Raw genomic sequence first — 17571 nt, forward strand, 5'->3', positions numbered from 1 at the left:
ATTTGACAGAGCTATTTATATTTGAGATATGAGACCTTTCTCTGAGAAACTGTTCATAAAAATGGGAGGAAGCAAGAAAGTTACATGATAATGTTATTATGTATTTAAAAGGAATAGTAAGTTTTACATGACAGATTTGCAATTTCATGTGCAATAATTTCTTTTTTCCTATTCTACTATGTTATGGAAATGCCTGTTTAATTTCTTAAGTTCAGAACAAAATAAATAAAATAATTTTTAAGTGTATGTGAGAAATAATGAAATAGAAATACAATAAAAATAGATAACATCACATTTTAACACTAAGTCAATATGTGGCTGCAGAGATCCCTAGGTGTGGACTAGCAGCAACCCCTGTTTCTATTTTAGCTTGACACCACTGGTCTAGAGCAGGGATCCTTAATCTTTTTTTGGGTCATGGATCCTTTTGTAAGTCTAATAAAGGTCTTAAATGCTTTCCCAGAATAATTTTTTAAAATGTATAAAATAAAATTTATAACATTATAAATGAAACCAATTAGGTTGAAATATAGATATCAAATAATAAATAAACAAGTCCCTGGACCTTGGGTTAAGAACACCTGGTCTAGGAGGGGAAAAAAATTATTGAAGACAGAGACATCAAGAACACCAGAATTTAGAAGAGAAGCAGATAGGTCAATAAAGAACAAAGAGGGGGCTTTTTCATAATATTGATGTTACAATGTAAATTGTTCCTCTGGTTCTGCTCCTTTCATTCTGCATCAGTTCATAAAACTTATCTCTTTCCATGTCTCTTTGAAATCATCTATCTCCTCACTTCTTAAAGCAATTACATTCCTTCATTAAATTCTTATTTAGCCATCCCCAAAGTGAATGTATCATGTTACAAGCCCAAGGGTGGAAGTTTCAAGGAGGAAAAGATCCCACAGATTTTGAGCTGGAAATTATATTAGAGGCTATTTAATCCAATCTACTAATTAATCATGAAGAAACTAAGGCCCAGACAGGGTGACTTGTCCAAGGTAACAAAGGTAATAAATTACAGGAAACACTTTGAACCTAGATCCTCTGATTCAAAGTTCAATGCAGGCTGATGAAAATTGAAACCAATATAAGGATATTATATTTAGAAATTAGGAATTTGGCTGCTGGCCTTTTAGGAAGCAGTTGTTAAAATGGTAGGTATGCAAGTCTGATGCAAAAGGAAGTGAAAGATAGACTGCTCTCTCCAAAAAAAAATGTGATCACAAAGAGAAATCTCACAATTTAACTTCTGAGAGGTAAACAAATTCTGGATGGCAATGAGGTCCAATGCATAACCATACTACTTACAGACGTAGGAAAGACCTCAAAGTGAAAAGCAGAGGTACATAGAGAAGGGAGAAATGAGGAACTGTGAAGTAAAGATGGTAGACAGGTATTAACAGCATTTTGAAATCATCAGGGATGAAGGACTGAAATAACTGAAAAATGTCATGTAGGGTGAGGGATGATGGCTCGTTTGATTTTCTTCTTTTTTTCTACAATAGTATCTGATAAGCTTCTGGGCTCCTAATAAGAACTTGGAAAATATCTGTTGATTGCCTGACCAAAAATCTCCAAGTTCAAAGAATATCTTAAGCTCAGAAAAACCAGAGAATATTTTTCTAGAATTTATTTTAATTAGATCCAAATGTTCCTTTGTGAAGATTTTTATTTTTATTTTTATTTTTTTGCTTTCTGTTTTGTTTTGTTTTAAATAACAGATACAGATAAGATATCTTTAGAACTTACTAGAAGTCTCTCTTGAAGAAACAGGAAGATATATTTTACAAGAGTCTATTTAAACAGAAGAACACTCAAAGCCTGAACTGGCAAGAATATTCAGAAGCCATGACCATTGAGTGTGACTAAAACAATGTTAAATATACTCTAATATTCCATGTAATTGACTGCAGCCTCGAGGCTACATGTGGCCCTCTAGGATCTCAAGTGCAGCCCTTTGAGTGAATCCAAACTTCACAGAACAAATTCCTTTAATAAAAAAATTTGTTCTGTAAAACTTGGATTCAGTCAAAAGGCCACACCCAAGGTCCTAAAAGACAATATGTGGCCTTGAGGCTGCAGGTTTCTCATCCCTAGATGGGAAAAGAAATGATTATGCTCAAGTCAGTTTAAAGGTGGACCATTTATTACAATGAATAAAATATAGAAGATCCTGTAAATTTCATCTCAAATAATGTCTAATACTACTAAGAACACACATTTATGTAATTCCTTATGATTACAAAGCATTTTACATAACTTATTTCATCTGATACTCACAAAAACCCAGTGAGGTACAAGTAGCATCATCATTTTACAGATAAGTCAAACCAAGGCTCTGAGAGATTAAGTTAACAGTAGGAGTGTGGCACACTAAGGGGCCAAGAGGGAAGACAAAAGAATATGGTCTTTCTCAGAGGATGCAAGAGAAGGCTGGTACTTGCAACTCTATAGGGCTAATGTTTTGATTGGCAAGAAATAGACTCAGGGCTCTTGCTGGTTGATATGCAAATTGCAAGACTACAAAGCTAGAGGAAACATGGCAGGGAACTAGTACTGGTGACCATTCCATTCTCAGTCTCCTTTGATAGATCTTCATCTAGGGCATGCCCACCAACGGTGAGTGTCCCCCAGGGCTCTGACCCAGGCCTCTTCTGATTTCCTTCTGTACAGTTTTGCTTGTTAATTTCATCAGTTCCTGTAGATTCAATTATGATCTCTATTCTGATGATCCTCAAATCTGCTTATACAGACTCAACCTCTCTTCTAACCTCCACTCACATCTCCAATTACTTATTGGTCATTTCAAACTAGATATCTTATAGACCTTTTAAACAGAATACGTCCAAAACAAACTCATTATCTTTTCACCCCAAACTCTCTAATTATCCAAACCTCCATCTTACTGTAAAGGGTACAATATCCATTATTCATGCTCGCAAGCTAGATGTCATACTTGGCTCCTCATTCTCTCTCATCTCCCATATCCAAACAATTGTCAAGCACTCTCAATTTTATCTTTGCAATGTCTCTCATTATGGAACCTTTCTCTCTTCTGATAATGCCACCAGTCTGTTCCAGACCTTCATCCCCTCATGTCTAAATTACTGCAATAGCCTGCTGGTTCATCTTCTTGCCATAAGGCCCCACTCACTCTAATCCATCCTCTGCTCAGTTGCCAAAGTAGTTTTTCTAAAGCAAAGGATAAACCATGTCATTCTCTCCCATTTAATAAATTCCAGTGGCTCCCTATATCAGATGTAAAATCTGCTGATATCCGAAGTCCTTCATAACATGACCCCTCCTAATTTATACTCTACTGTATACTCTGGGATCCAGCGATCCCTCTCACCTTGTTGTTTCTCACACAATGCATATAATCTCCCAACTCCATCTATACTCACTGGTTGTCCTCAAACTTGGAATTCTCTCTCTCTTCATCTATGCCATATGGCTTCAATGACTTTCTTCAAGCCCCAGCTAAAATCCCATCTTTTCCATGAAGTGTTTCCCAGTCTCCTTTAATATTAAAGGTTCCCCTCTGTTGATTATCCCTAATTTACCCTGTATATATATCTTGTTTGTACATAATTGTTTGCAAAGTTGTCTTCCCCATTACACCATGAGTTATTTGAAAGCAAAGACCTGTCTTTTGCCCTTCTTTATATCCTCAGTGCTTAACACAGTACTTGATACAGTAGGTACTTCATAAATGCGTGCTGACTGACTGTCTGACCTCAGAACCCATGACACTATGTATATGAGACCTACATTAATCTTGTTTAGCAGAGAGACTTTGGAGAGACAAGAGAAGAAGCAATGTTTAAGACATATGGAGGTAAGTAAAGGAGTAAACTTTGAAATAGCTAATAGGAGTCTGGGAAATTAGAAAGGTAAGGAAAAATAATTGTCCAATATGCCCTTTGATTCCTAGTACCTCATCCCCAGATACTATTAAGATCAGATTTCTCTGGTGAATTATTCTCCATTTGGTTGAGATTTTTTTATTTTCATAATTAATTTGCTTTCAGTTTTCAAAGTTTAAAATTTTCTCCCCCTCCTTCCCACTCCCTCCTCACAATGGTATGCAATCTTACATGGGTTCTATATATACATTCTTATTAAATACATTTTCACATTAGTCATGTTGAATAGAAAAATTAAAGTGAATGGGAGAAATCAGGAGAAAAACCAAAACAAGACAAAATGTAATGAAATAGAAAATAGCTTGCTTCATTCTATATTCTGGCTCCATAGTTCTTCCAAGAGTCCTTTGAAAATATTTTAGGTCCTTGCATTGCTGTGAAGGGCCAAATCTATCAGAAACAGTCCTCACACACTGTGGTTGTTACTGTATATATTCTCCTGGTTTTGCTCAGCATCTGTTCATATAAGTCTTTCCAGGTTTTTTTGAAGTCCAATTGTTTATCACTTCTTATAGGACAATAGTATTCCATTACATTCATATATGACAAGTTGTTCAGCCATTGCCCAATTGATGGGCATTCCCCTTGGTTTCCAGTTCTTGGCCACCACAAAAAGAGCTGCTATAAATATATTTGTATATGTGGGAGATTTTCCCATTTTTATGATCTCTTTGGGATACGGTCCTAGAAGAGATGTTGTTGGGTAAAAAGGCATGCACATTTTTCATAGCCCTTTAGGCATAGTACCAAATTGCTCTCCAAAATAGTTGGATCAGCTCATAGTTCCATCAACTATGAATTAGTGTTCCAACTCTCCCACCTCTTCTCCGACATTTATCATCTTCCCGTTTTGTCATGTTAGCCAACCTGATAGGTGTGATGTGGTACCTCAGAGTTGTTTTTTTTTTTTTTTTTTTTTAATTTTTTTTTTAATGTTTAACAATCACTGCCATACAATTGCGATTTCATCCCTCCCCACCCACCCCCCACTACCTCCCTCCCTCCCCACGACTGCATACAATTCTGTATAGATTCTACATATACTTTCCTATTGAGTATATTTTCACTATAGTCATGCTATGTAGCAGACTAAGATAAATGAAAGAATCCGTATAACAAATCAGAACATGATACACAAACAGATACACATACACAAACATGATCTGCTACATTATGTGAGTGACTTCCATATTTCTCTCTCTGAGTGTGGAAGGCATTTTGCCTTGAGGTCCACCATTGGGATTTTTTTTTTTTTTCAGAAGTTCTTGTGTTATTACAAAAATCTAAGTCTACCAGAAAAAACTCTCACACACTGTGGTTGTTGCTGTGCATAAAGTTCTCCTGGTTCTGCTCCTTTCACTCAGCATCAGGCCATATAAGTCCTTCCAGGCCTCTCTGAAGTCTTCTTGTTCATCATTTCTTATGGCACAATAGTACTCCATTACATTCATATACCATAATTTATTCAGCCATTCCCCAATTGATGGACATCCCCCTGACTTCCAGTTTTTGGCAACTACATAGAGTGCTGCTATAAATATTTTTGTACATGTGGGACCCTTTCCCATTTCCATGATCTCTTGGGGATATAGTCCTAGTAGCGATATTGCTGGGTCAAAGGGTATGCACATTTTTGTAGCCCTTTGGGCATAGTTCCAAATTGCTCTCCAGAATGGTTGGATGCGCTCACAGCTCCACCAACAATGAATTAGTGTTCCAACTCTCCCACATCCTCTCCAGCATTTATCATTTTCTTGTTCTGTCATGTTTGCCAATCTTATAGGTGTGATGTGGTACCTCAGAGTTGTTTTGATTTGCATCTCTCTAACCAAGAGTGATTTAGAGCATTTTTTCATATGATTATAGATAGCTTTAATTTCTTCCTCTGAAAATTGCCTGTTCATATCCTTTGACCATTTATCAATTGGGGAATGACTTGTATGATTATACATTTGGGTCAGTTCTCTATATATTCTAGAAATGAGGCCTTTATCCCCGAGCTTAGCTGTAAAAATTTTTTCCCAATTTACTACATCCCTCCGGATTTTGGTTGCATTGGGTTTGGTTGTGCAAAAACTTCTCAGTTTAATGTACTCAAAGTTATCCATTTTGCATTTCATAATGCATTCTATCTCTCCTTTAGTAAAGAATTCTTCCCTTCTCCATAGATCTGATAAATACACTATTCCTTGCTTCTCCAGTTTATTCATGGTATCAATCTTTATACCTAAATCATGTACCCATTTGGACTTTATTCTTGTGTACAGTGTCAGGTATGGGTCTATGCCTAATTTCTGCCACACTGTTATCCAGTTTTCCCAGCAATTTTTATCAAACAATGAGTTCTTATCCCAGAAGCTGGGGTCCTTGGGTTTATCAAACAGAAGGTTGCTATATTCCTTGCCTACTGCATCTTGAGTGCCAAGTCTATTCCACTTGTCTACCTCTCTGTTTCTTAGCCAATACCAAGTGGTTTTGATAATTGCTGCTTTATAGTACAGTTTAAGGTCTGGTAGCGCTAGGCCACCTTCCCAGGCATTTCTTTTCATTAGTCCCTTTGATATTCTGGACCTTTTGTTTTTCCAAATGAATTTTGATATTATTTTATCCAGCTCTAGAAAGTAATTGTCTGATAGTTTAATTGGTATGGCACTAAATAAGTATATTAATTTGGGTAGAATTGTCATTTTTATTATATTAGCACGGCCTACCCATGAGCAACTAATGTTTTTCCACTTACTTAAATCTGACTTTATTTGTGCAAAAAGTGTCTTGTAATTGTGTTCATATAGTCCCTGGGTTTGTTTTGGCAGGTAGACTCCTAAGTATTGTATACTGTCTACCCTAACTTTAAATGGGATTTCTCTTTCTATCTCTTGCTGTTGAACTTTGTTGCTAATATATAGGAATGCAGAAGATTTGTGTGGGTTTATTTTGTACCCTGCAACTTTGCCAAAGTTGTTTATTAATTCAAGTAATTTTTTACTTGAATCTCTGGGATTCTCTAGGTAAATCATCATATCATCTGCAAAGAGTGATAACTTAGTTTCTTCTTTGGCTATTCTAATTCCTTGAATATCTTTATCTTGTCTAATTGCTACAGCTAACATTTCTAGTACCATATTGAATAATAGTGGTGATAATGGACAACCTTGTTTCACCCCTGATCTTATTGGGAATGCATCTAGCTTATCCCCATTGCATATAATGCTTGCTGAAGGTTTTAGATAGATACTGCTTATTATTTTATGGAAAGTTCGCTTTATTCCTACGTTCTCCAATGTTTTTAGTAGGAATGGATGTTGTATTTTGTCAAAAGCTTTTTCTGCATCTATTGAGATAATCATGTGGTTTTTGTTAGCTTTGTTGTTGATGTGATCGATAATGCTAATAGTTTTGCTAATATTGAACCAGCCCTGTAGTCCTGGTATGAATCCTACCTGATCATAATGTATTAATCTCGTGATAAGATGCTGTATTCGTTTTGCTAGAATCTTATTTAAAATTTTTGCATCTATATTCATTAGAGAAATTGGTCTATAATTTTCTTTCTCTGTTTTGTCTCTTCCTGGTTTGGGTATCAAAACCATATTTGTATCATAGAAAGAATTTGGGAGGACTCCTTCTTCCCCAATTTTCAAGAATAGTGTATGTAGTATTGGAATTAACTGTTCTTTAAATGTTTGATAGAATTCACTTGTGAATCCATCTGGCCCTGGAGATTTTTTCCTAGGGAGTTCATTGATGGCTTGTTCAATTTCTTTTTCTGCGATGGGGTTGTTTAAGTATTCAACTTCCTCTTCTGTTAATCTGGGCAATTTGTATTTTTTAAAATATTCATCCATCTCAGTTAGATTGTCGAATTTGTGGGCATAAAGTTGGGCAAAGTAGTTTCTAATTATTGTTTTAATTTCCTCCTCATTGGAGGTGAGTTCACCCCTTTCATTTTTAATGTTAGTAATTTGGTTTTCTTCTTTCTTTTTTTTTGATCAGATTAACCAAAGGTTTATCAATTTTATTAGTTTTTTCATAAAACCAACTATTGGTTTTATTTATTAATTCAATAGTTTTCTTTATTTCAATTTTATTAATCTCTCCTTTGGTTTTCAGTATTTCTAATTTGGTATTTACTTGGGGATTTTCAATTTGTTCTTTTTCTAGCTTTTTCAACTGCAAGCCTAAGTCATTGATCTCCTCTTTCTCTATTTTATTTATGTAAGCATTCAGAGATATAAAACTTCCCCTAATAACTGCTTTTGCAGTGTCCCACAAGTTTTGGTATGTTGTCTCACTATTGTCATTCTCTTGAATGAAGTTGTTGATTGTTTCTATGATTTCTTCTTTAACCCAATCCTTCTTTAGAATTAGATTATTTAGTTTCCAATTGATTTTTGGTTTCTCTTTCCATGGCCTTTTATTACATGTAATTTTTAATGCATTATGATCTGAAAAGGATGCATTGATTATCTCTACCTTTCTGCACTGGATTGTGAGATTTTTATGTCCTAGTACATGGTCAATTTTTGTAAATGTTCCATGTACCGCTGAGAAAAAGGTATATTCCTTTCTATTCCCATTTAATTTTCTCCAAAGATCTATCATATCTACCTTATCCAGAGTTTTATTTACCTCCTTAACCTCTTTCTTGTTTATTTTGAGGTTGGATTTATCGAGTTCAGAGAGGGGGAGGTTGAGGTCCCCCACTAGTATAGTTTTGCTATCAATTTCTTCCTTCAACTCCCCCAACCTCTCCTCTAAGAATCTGGATGCTATACCACTTGGAGCATACATGTTTAGTAATGATATTGCTTCATTGTCTATGGTGCCTTTTAGTAGGATATAGTTTCCATCCTTATCCCTTTTGATTAGATCTATTTCTGCTTTTGCTTTGTCTGAGATTAGGATTGCTACTCCTGCCTTTCTTACATGAGCTGAGGCACAATATATTCTGCTCCATCCTTTGACCTTTATCCTATGTGTATCCCCCCGTTTCAAATGTGTTTCTTGTAAGCAGCATATTGTTGGATTATGGCTTTTAATCCATTCTGCTATCCGTCTCCGTTTTATGGGAGAGTTCATCCCATTCACATTCACAGTTATGATTACAATCTGTGTATTTCCCTCCACCCTCTTTCCCACCATTTGTGCTTTTAACTCTCCCGTCTCCCTTCCCCTCCTCAATAGTATTCACTTTTCTCCCCCTCCTCCTGCAGCCTTCCCCTCCTTCTTTTAGCCCCCCTCCCTTTTATTCCCCTTTACTCTCATTGCTTCTTTCCTCCCTTTTAGCCACCCTCCCCTTTCTTCCCCCTTCCCCTCCTACTACCTATAGAGCTAGTTAGGATTATCTGCTTAAGATTATTGTTCCCTCCTTTGAACAAATCAGATGAGAGTACCTCTCAAACAATGCTCATCTCCCTCCCCTCCTTCACTCTACTATAGTTTTGTACTTCTTCTTGTGATATAATTTGCCATTTTCTGCTTGCCCCTTTCCACACCTCCTATTACATTCCCTTCTCATACTTAAATCATATTTTTGCCATGACATCATTTACTTTATGCCCGTTCCCTCTACATATATCCCTTTTATCATAATAGCTGCACAGTTCTCAAGATTAACAGGTATCATCTTCCCTTATAGGGAGGTAAACAGATTGCCCTAATTGAGTTGCAAGTTTTTGTTTTTGTTTTTTCCCCTCTGTTTACCTTTTTATGATTCTCTGGAGACCTGCATTTGAAGATCAAATTGTCTATTCAGTTCTGGTGTTTTGGTCAGCAAGCTCTGGAAATCCCTTATTTCGTTGAATGACTTTCTCCTTGCCTGAAATGTTATGCTGAACTTTGCTGGGTAGTTGATCCTTGGTTGGAGTCGCAACTCCTTTGCCTTATGGAATATTGGGTTCCAATTCTTTCGATCTTTTAATGTAGAAGCTGCAAGGTCCTGTGTGATCCTGACTGTGTGACCTTGATATTTAAATTGTTTCTTTCTGGCTGCTTGTAGTATTTTCTCCTTCACTTGATAGCTCTGGAATTTGGCAACTATATTTCTTGGGGTTTTGAGTTTGGGATCCCTTTCCGGTGGGGAACGGTGGATTCTTTCGATGACTATTTTGCCCTCTGAGTCTAGTACTTCTGGGCAGTTTTCCTTGATGATTTCCTGGAAGATATTGTCCAGGCTCTTTTCTTCATCATGGGTTTCTGGCAGGCCAATAATTCTTAGATTTTCTCTCCTGGATCTATTTTCCAGGTCAGTTGTTTTTCCAATTAAATATTTTAGATTTTCTTCTATCTTTTCATTCTTTAGATTTTGTTTGACTGATTCTTGTTGCCTCATTGAGTCATTAGTTTCTACTTGCCCAATTCTAATCTTGATCGTATTGTTTTCTTCAGTTAGCTTTCGCATCTCCTTTTCCATCTGACCAATTTTTCCCTTTAAGGAGCTATTTTCTCCATTTAATTTTTGTACTTCTTTTTCCATTCGACCAATTTTCCCAGTTAGGTTTTGGGTTTCCTTTTCCATCTGATCAATTTTCCCTATTAGGTTTTGAGTTTCCTTTTCCGTTTGATTAACTCTTCCTTTTAGGGAATTATTCTCTCCAGTTAATTTTTGAACTTCCTTTTCCATTTCTTCAATTTTCTTTTTCAGATTGATGTTCTCATCAGTGAATTCTTTTTTTATGGTTTTAAAATCATTGGCCAGTTTTTCTTTTATATCCTTCTTCAGACGTTCCAGGTAATCTAGTTGTGCTTGCGAGAAATTCATAGTCCCATCTGAGGTTTCAGATGGAAGTACAGTCTCAGCTCTGACCTCTTTGGTGTTTGTGTTTTGGTCCTTATCCCCATAGAAAGATTCTATGGTTTTTTCACTTTTCGTCTGCTTTTTCCGATTCATGATGTTGGCTGAGTGTTGTAGCTTTTGGTTCTTTCAGTCAGAAGATACAGATCTTTTAAGTTGAGTTGATGTTTGTCTAGGCTAAAAGCAGGCTTTTTGTTGTTGTTGTTGTTGTTGTTGTTGTTGTTTCCCAGATCAACCCTGGGGTTAGCTTGATAGGTGTGTGGGAGGTGTGGTCTGGTCTCAGGATATCTCCTCAGCTGGCCTGAGGCAAAGGCAAGGTCCGGGGGATGGTGATCCCAGCTTCCCTATTGTCTTCCCTTTCCCCTGGAGGGCTGGGGCACGCCTAGAGGCTAATGCGTGTTCCCGCCCCTCCTGGGGCTCGTCTCCCAGGCTGAGGCTTGCTTGGGTCTCAGTGCGAATTTTCTCTGCCCTGGGTCGTCTGTCCCTCCAGATAGCCTCCACCACGGTGGGAAGAATCCCCCTTTGCCACTTTTCCAGCCTCTGGTGTTATGAGACCACCCGCCCCCTTCTGCTGTTCCCACTGATCCAGGATTAATCTGGGGAAGAATTTTATGGTTCCCTCACGGTCATGGGGGGGGGGGGGGGGAGAGGAGAGCACTTACTGATCACTCCGGCATCCCAGCTCCTGGATGTTCAAGTAGTGACCCACTGAAGTCCTGTCTTTAGGCTGAAGATTTCAAAGGCTGTTGCGCTCTCAGAGTTGTTTTGATTTGCATCTCTCTAGTCAGTAGTGATTTAGAGCATTTTCTTGTATGACCATAGATAGCTGTAATTTCTTCCTCTGAAAATTGCCTGTTCATATACTTTGACCATTTATCAACTGAGGAATGACTTGTATTCTTGTAAATTTGCTCAGTTCCCTATATATTTTACAAATGAGGCTTTTAGCACAGACAGTAGTTGTAAAAATTCTTTCCCAGTTTTCTGCTTCCCTCCTAATCTTGATTGCATTGGCTTTGTTTTTCCAAAAACTTTTCCATTTAATGTAATCAAAACTATCAATTTTGCATTTCACAATGTTCTCTATCCCTTGTTTGGTCATAAATTTCTCCATTTTCCATTTGCATGACAGATAATCTATTCCTTACTCCCCTGATTTGTTTATAGTATCAGCCTTCATACTCAAATCGTGTACCCATTTGGACTTTACTCTAGTGTATGGTGTCAGGCATTGATCTATGCCTAGTTTCTGCCACACTATTTTCCACTCTTCTCAAGTAGTTTTTATCAAACAGTGAGTTCTTATCCCAGAAGTTGGGGTCCTTGGGTTTATCAAAGAGTAGACTGGTATAATCATTGACTACTGTGTCTTGTGTACCTAACCTATTCTACTGCCAGTACCAAGTGGGTTTGATGATTGCTGCTTTATAATACAATCTGAGATCTAATGTGGCTAGGTTACCTTCTCTAGTATTTCTTTTCATTAATTCCCTTGATATTCTGGATCTTTTGTTCTTCCAGATGAATTTGATAATTTTGATATTATTCTTTCTAGCTCTAGCAAAATAATTTTCAGATAGTTTGATTGGTATGGCACTGAATAAGTAAATTAATTTAGGCAGAATTGTCATTTTTATTATATTAGCTCAGCCTACCCATAAGTAACTGATATTTTTCCAATTATTTAGATCTGACTTTATTTGTAGGAAAAGCGCTTTGTAATTGTGTTCATACAATCTCTGGGTTTGCTTTGGCAGGTAGACTCCCAAATATTTTATAGTGGGTTGATCTAAGATTTTGTGTTTCTCCTGAGTTATAGAGCCCATTTAGTCTGGAATATTCTATCATCTGCATACATTTCTTGATTTCTGATTACTATTTGATTAGATAGGTATTTGTTCACTATCAATTATTGTCTTATATACAAGTATTTGGGGGTACAGAGTTAAACTATTTGAAAGTAATCTGTTACTCTCCCCTTGAGAGACAGCAGGAAAGTGGAGAAAGTGACTTCTATCTCCAGTTCCTAATAGGATGATATACTCACAGACCATAGATATCTGATGTGTGATTGGTGGATATAATTCTAGTCCAACCCCTTGATGAGATAGGAGAGTAGAAGAATGAGTATCCAGTCTTAGTCCTCCTCCTACTCCACATAAAGTTGAAAAAATGTCTTCTTCTATGGAGACACAGTAGAAGGCAATCCAAATCTTATTTATCTAAATATATCTCTGCACAGTGGAACAACCTGGGTTTCTGTGACTACAGTTTCACATATACAAGCTCTTGTTTAGAACATGCAAAAACTATTTTGGTTCCCTTTCTCCATTCCACCTGAATATAATGAGGAACAAGAAGGATGAGGAGGAGGAAGAGGAAAACATAGATGAGGAGAAGGAAGAAGAGGAGAGCACACAACAATACATTGGTCCTCTTCAAAAATGAAGGAGCATCATCACCATCATCATCATCACCATCATCATCATTATCATCATCACCATCATCATTGCCATCACCACCATCACCATCATCATCATCATCACCATCATCATCATTATCATCATCACCATCATAATTGCCATCACCACCATCACCATCATCATCATCATCATCATCACTATCACCATCATCATCATCATCATCACCACTATCATCATCACCATCATCACCTTCATCATCCTCACCATCACCATCATCATCATCAAAAACAACAACAACAGGAAGCACTTTGACTGCTTAAGGGAATTATGACTGTTACCTGAATGTTAAGCCTGCCTCTGTGAGCCCCCAGACCATATCGCTTAACTGTTGAGGCATGCAGCTGGAAGTCAGTGATTTTTAATGTTTCCAAACCCAGAGGAGGACAACCTGGAAAGCAGAAGTATTGTTTAAAATGAAGAAAAAAACATATATTTGTAAATATTCTTCCATTTCACTTAAATTATAGAGAAATACAACTTAAAACAACCTCGAGATATCTTTTTACACTTATCAGAATGGTTAAAATGATTGAAGGGGAACAACAAATGTTGGAGGGGATACAGAAAAATTGAGACACTAATTCACTGATCCATCTATTTTATTATATATAGTTATTAAACTATATATTTTTACATATATTAATATATAGTTATTAAACTGCCTAAGCCCTTTGACCCAGAAATATCAGTACTAGGCTTATTTCCAAAGATGATTAAGGAAAAAGGAAAAGAACCCATATATTCTAAAATATTTAAGATTACTGTTCATAGTAACAGGAATATTGTTTTAAGAATAACTTTAAGCAACTAAGTCATTTTGACTATTGTAAGTACCCAAATTAAGTACAAAGGACCTATGAAGGAAGATGGGCTACGCATCTGAAGAAAAAAATAACAAATAAATGTATGTATAGAATGATTTTACATAGATATAAATATATTTGTATTGACAGAGCTATCTTTAGAGGGAGGGGGAAAGAAGAAAAAAGGGAGAAAAAAATTACATAATAACTTTATCTTATATTTAAAAGGAATAGTAAGTTGTAAGTAATAGATCTGAAGTTTCATGCACAATCATTTTTTTTATTCTACTTTGTTATGGAAATGCTTGTTTTATTTCATAAATTAAAGAAATTTTTTAAATGAAGAAAAACATGGAACTATAGACTGAACAAATGTTTTATATTTTCTTTCATAGTACTTCAAGTTTTCATTTTCCAGCCTCTTTTCTCGCTTCCTGGGGTGTCTCTTTCCACAGGTATGCACAGTATTTCCTGACGAATGCTTGCTCATTCTAGTGTCAACATAAAGCTATTTTCTTCTCTATTTTGGCATTTGTTTCCTGTTCTTTTATTTTAATATTCCCATTTGTTCTCCATGCTACTGTCCTGAGGCCATGTTTCCAAGTAAGATTGCTTTAAGATTGGCAGTCAGGGAGTGGCTGACTGCCACTGGTTAGAAAATTCCAGATGATCACATGGTTGAGTTCTAAAAAATTCATCAGAACTTGCTGATTTTACCTCAAGTCCACTGAAATACCATGCTTTGTGTCTTAATCAGTACAGGAATATAAACAGAGAAAAAAATATTGGCTGTGGTTCTTAGTAACAACAGTAACTTTGAGAACAGCTACAAAGCATATTCAGACTGACTCTTCACTTTTAGTCTTGTAGTCCCAAGGTGAACTTTAACACCTGACCCTGAAGAAAACTACAAGCTGTAGTCCTGTAGGAGAGTCTAACAACATCTATTTTAAAATTCGAAGTACCAGAGAAAGCTTGAACTACGAAGCATGTGCCACAAGAAAGCAGATAACAGTGTAAAAGCAATCCAGTGTTCTACAGAACTGGATACTAAGGCTCTTTTCTAGTTTTGAATAATATACATACTTTACTTAAGTAACATACACTGTTTTATGTTTGTGAAAACTTTTATGCATCTATTTCATGTCTCAAAATTTTTAGTGCACTTTTAAACTGATAAAACTTAAAACTCCACTAAAAGTATTGATACATATATGTACAGGTATGCTTTATACATATGTATGTGCATGTATACATACACATATATGCAGGTACACATATTATATATATATATATATATATATACACATACATAAATATATACATACACATAGCATCTTATTTATGTTTCTCAAATCTTACAAGACGGGTAGCTCAGTTACCAGTTCCATGATAAGACATGCTCAAAGATGATAAATAAGTTACTCTAAGGTCACAAAACTAGAAAATGGCAGAGTTGGAATTCAAAACCCGCTCTTTCCACTCCAACTTTGGTGTGCTCTCTCCTACTTATACATACTTCTGTAGCCTTACCATAAAGATGGCTTTGTACTTATCCAAGAGAGATCAAGAGAATAGAAGAAAAGGCAGGAACCCTTTGCCAACCTCTATACCATCTTACCAAAGAGCTTCAGTGACGCAGTGCAACTTGCTATTTATTCTTACTAGGATAGATAAAACCACCTTATATCACAATGAAGAAAGCAAGATAGTATCTTCTTGTTGTAAATTGTGTATAATCTTTAACAGGGCAATATATGTTTACCTACTATGTGCTAGACATTAAGTCAATATAGGCAGAGAGATGCTGATTAGATGTAGCTAAATTAGCAGACTCATAAACATGGGAAATAATGGTCTCAGTCCTGCCATCTTGATATGCAAAGAATAACAAGAAATGATACAGTTGCCATGTGAGTGATCTGGAGAATTTCAAGAAAGATTGATTCAAATTCCATTATTATGGAGAAATTGAGGAAGTTTGCGGAATATTCTGAGGATATCATGACAGCAGTAAGGGATAGTTGGCAGGGGGAGGCACTGTAGTATCCATTCATTCCTTCAACTAAGATTTATCCAGTTCCTAATTTGGGAAGAATATTCTGCTAGGTACTGGAAGAAATACAAAGGTAACTAAGTCCTTGCCCTTTCAGAGCTCACAATTGGTAGGAAAGACAAACACAACACAGACTTCTAACAACATAATAACCAGAACAGAGAACAGAATATGATCAGGAGGCTGAAGGGAGGGACAGTACCTCCTATGTTCCAGACACTGGACTAAGCAATGTTACAGATACTGTTTCACTTCATTATAAGAACAATACAAAATGCTTCTTAAGGAACAAGGGAATTCCATTTTCAATTGAAGGGAAATCACAAAGGGCTTCCTGGAGGAGGTGACTTAAAGGACAAGAAAGCAATTCTCTACTTCTGATTCAGAGCCAGTAGAATTTTAATGGAGTTGGGGGAGGGGTGTGGGGCAGAAGGAAAAGAAAATTGCTGGGGCATAGACAATAGCAAATAGCAAAGGAGCATAAAGAACATACAAGAGGTCTAGTAAGCCATTCAGTTTGGCAGGAGCAGTTATGGGGTGTAGGGAGGGAACAGGCATTTGTTAAGCACCTACTATGTGCCAAGGATTGTGCTAAGCACTTTACAAATATTGTCTCATTTGATTGGAAGTGTGTCTGGGGGGATGGGGAAGAGGAAAGCAGTGTTAGATAAGGCTGGAAAAGTAGCATGTTGGCAGACAGCTGCAAAATGGAAAAGCCAGGATAAGAAATCTGACCTATATTTGGTAAACAAAAATATGACAGTGAAAGTTCATGATCAAATCTACACATAGAAAAGATTAATCTGGTACTGGTAGACAGGATGGATGGAGGGGAGAGAGAGAAGAAAAGAGGAGTCTACTATGATAATCTGTGGAGATAGTAATGAGGTAGTAATGGCAATGGGTATAGAAAGGAAGGGACCAGTACGGAGCTAATGTAGAAAGAAACCTGGCAATTTGGAGTGATGATCCCCCAAATCACCAAACTGAACATATCCTTTAACCCAGAGATACCGCTACTAGACCTACTCCCCAAAGAGATCAAAGAAATTAGAAAGAAAAGAATCTATGTAAACAAAATTGTACTGCATTATATACATAAATATTTATTATCATTATATATTATGTAAAATTCATATAATTATATATTTATTATTTATTAATTTTTTGTAGTTGCAAAGAACTGGAAGCTAAAGGAGTGCCCATCATTTGGAGAACGGTTGAACAAATGAGTGTGTGAACATAATGGGATGCTATTGCATTGTAAGACATGACATAATAAGTGGTTTCGGAAAAACCCTGGGAAGACTTTTCTGAAGTGATGCAGAATGAAATGAGGAGAACCGGGAGAATAATCTGTATAATAACAAGACTAAAAGCAAACAACTTTGAAAGATCAAAACTCTTATCAACACAATGATCAGTCACAATTCCTGAGCACTGATGATGAAGAGTAGGACCCATCTCCTGAAACAGGGTATGTATAAGGCTCAGGTTGCTGAAT

General features: G+C 36.5%; 1 protein-coding gene across 1 annotated transcript in view; it reads right to left on the reverse strand.

Annotated features, from left to right (window-relative positions):
* CPXM2 (carboxypeptidase X, M14 family member 2) overlaps positions 1-17571 on the reverse strand; it is a 246015-nt gene that overhangs the window by 143161 nt on the left and 85283 nt on the right. Inside the window, exon 3 of the mRNA XM_072624882.1 lies at positions 13487-13596. Within this exon, the coding sequence (XP_072480983.1) occupies positions 13487-13596 (110 nt within the window). The remainder of the gene's footprint in view (positions 1-13486; positions 13597-17571) is intronic.

This window comes from Notamacropus eugenii, chromosome 1 (genome assembly GCF_028372415.1).
Source record: "Notamacropus eugenii isolate mMacEug1 chromosome 1, mMacEug1.pri_v2, whole genome shotgun sequence".
Lineage (NCBI taxonomy): Eukaryota > Metazoa > Chordata > Mammalia > Diprotodontia > Macropodidae > Notamacropus > Notamacropus eugenii.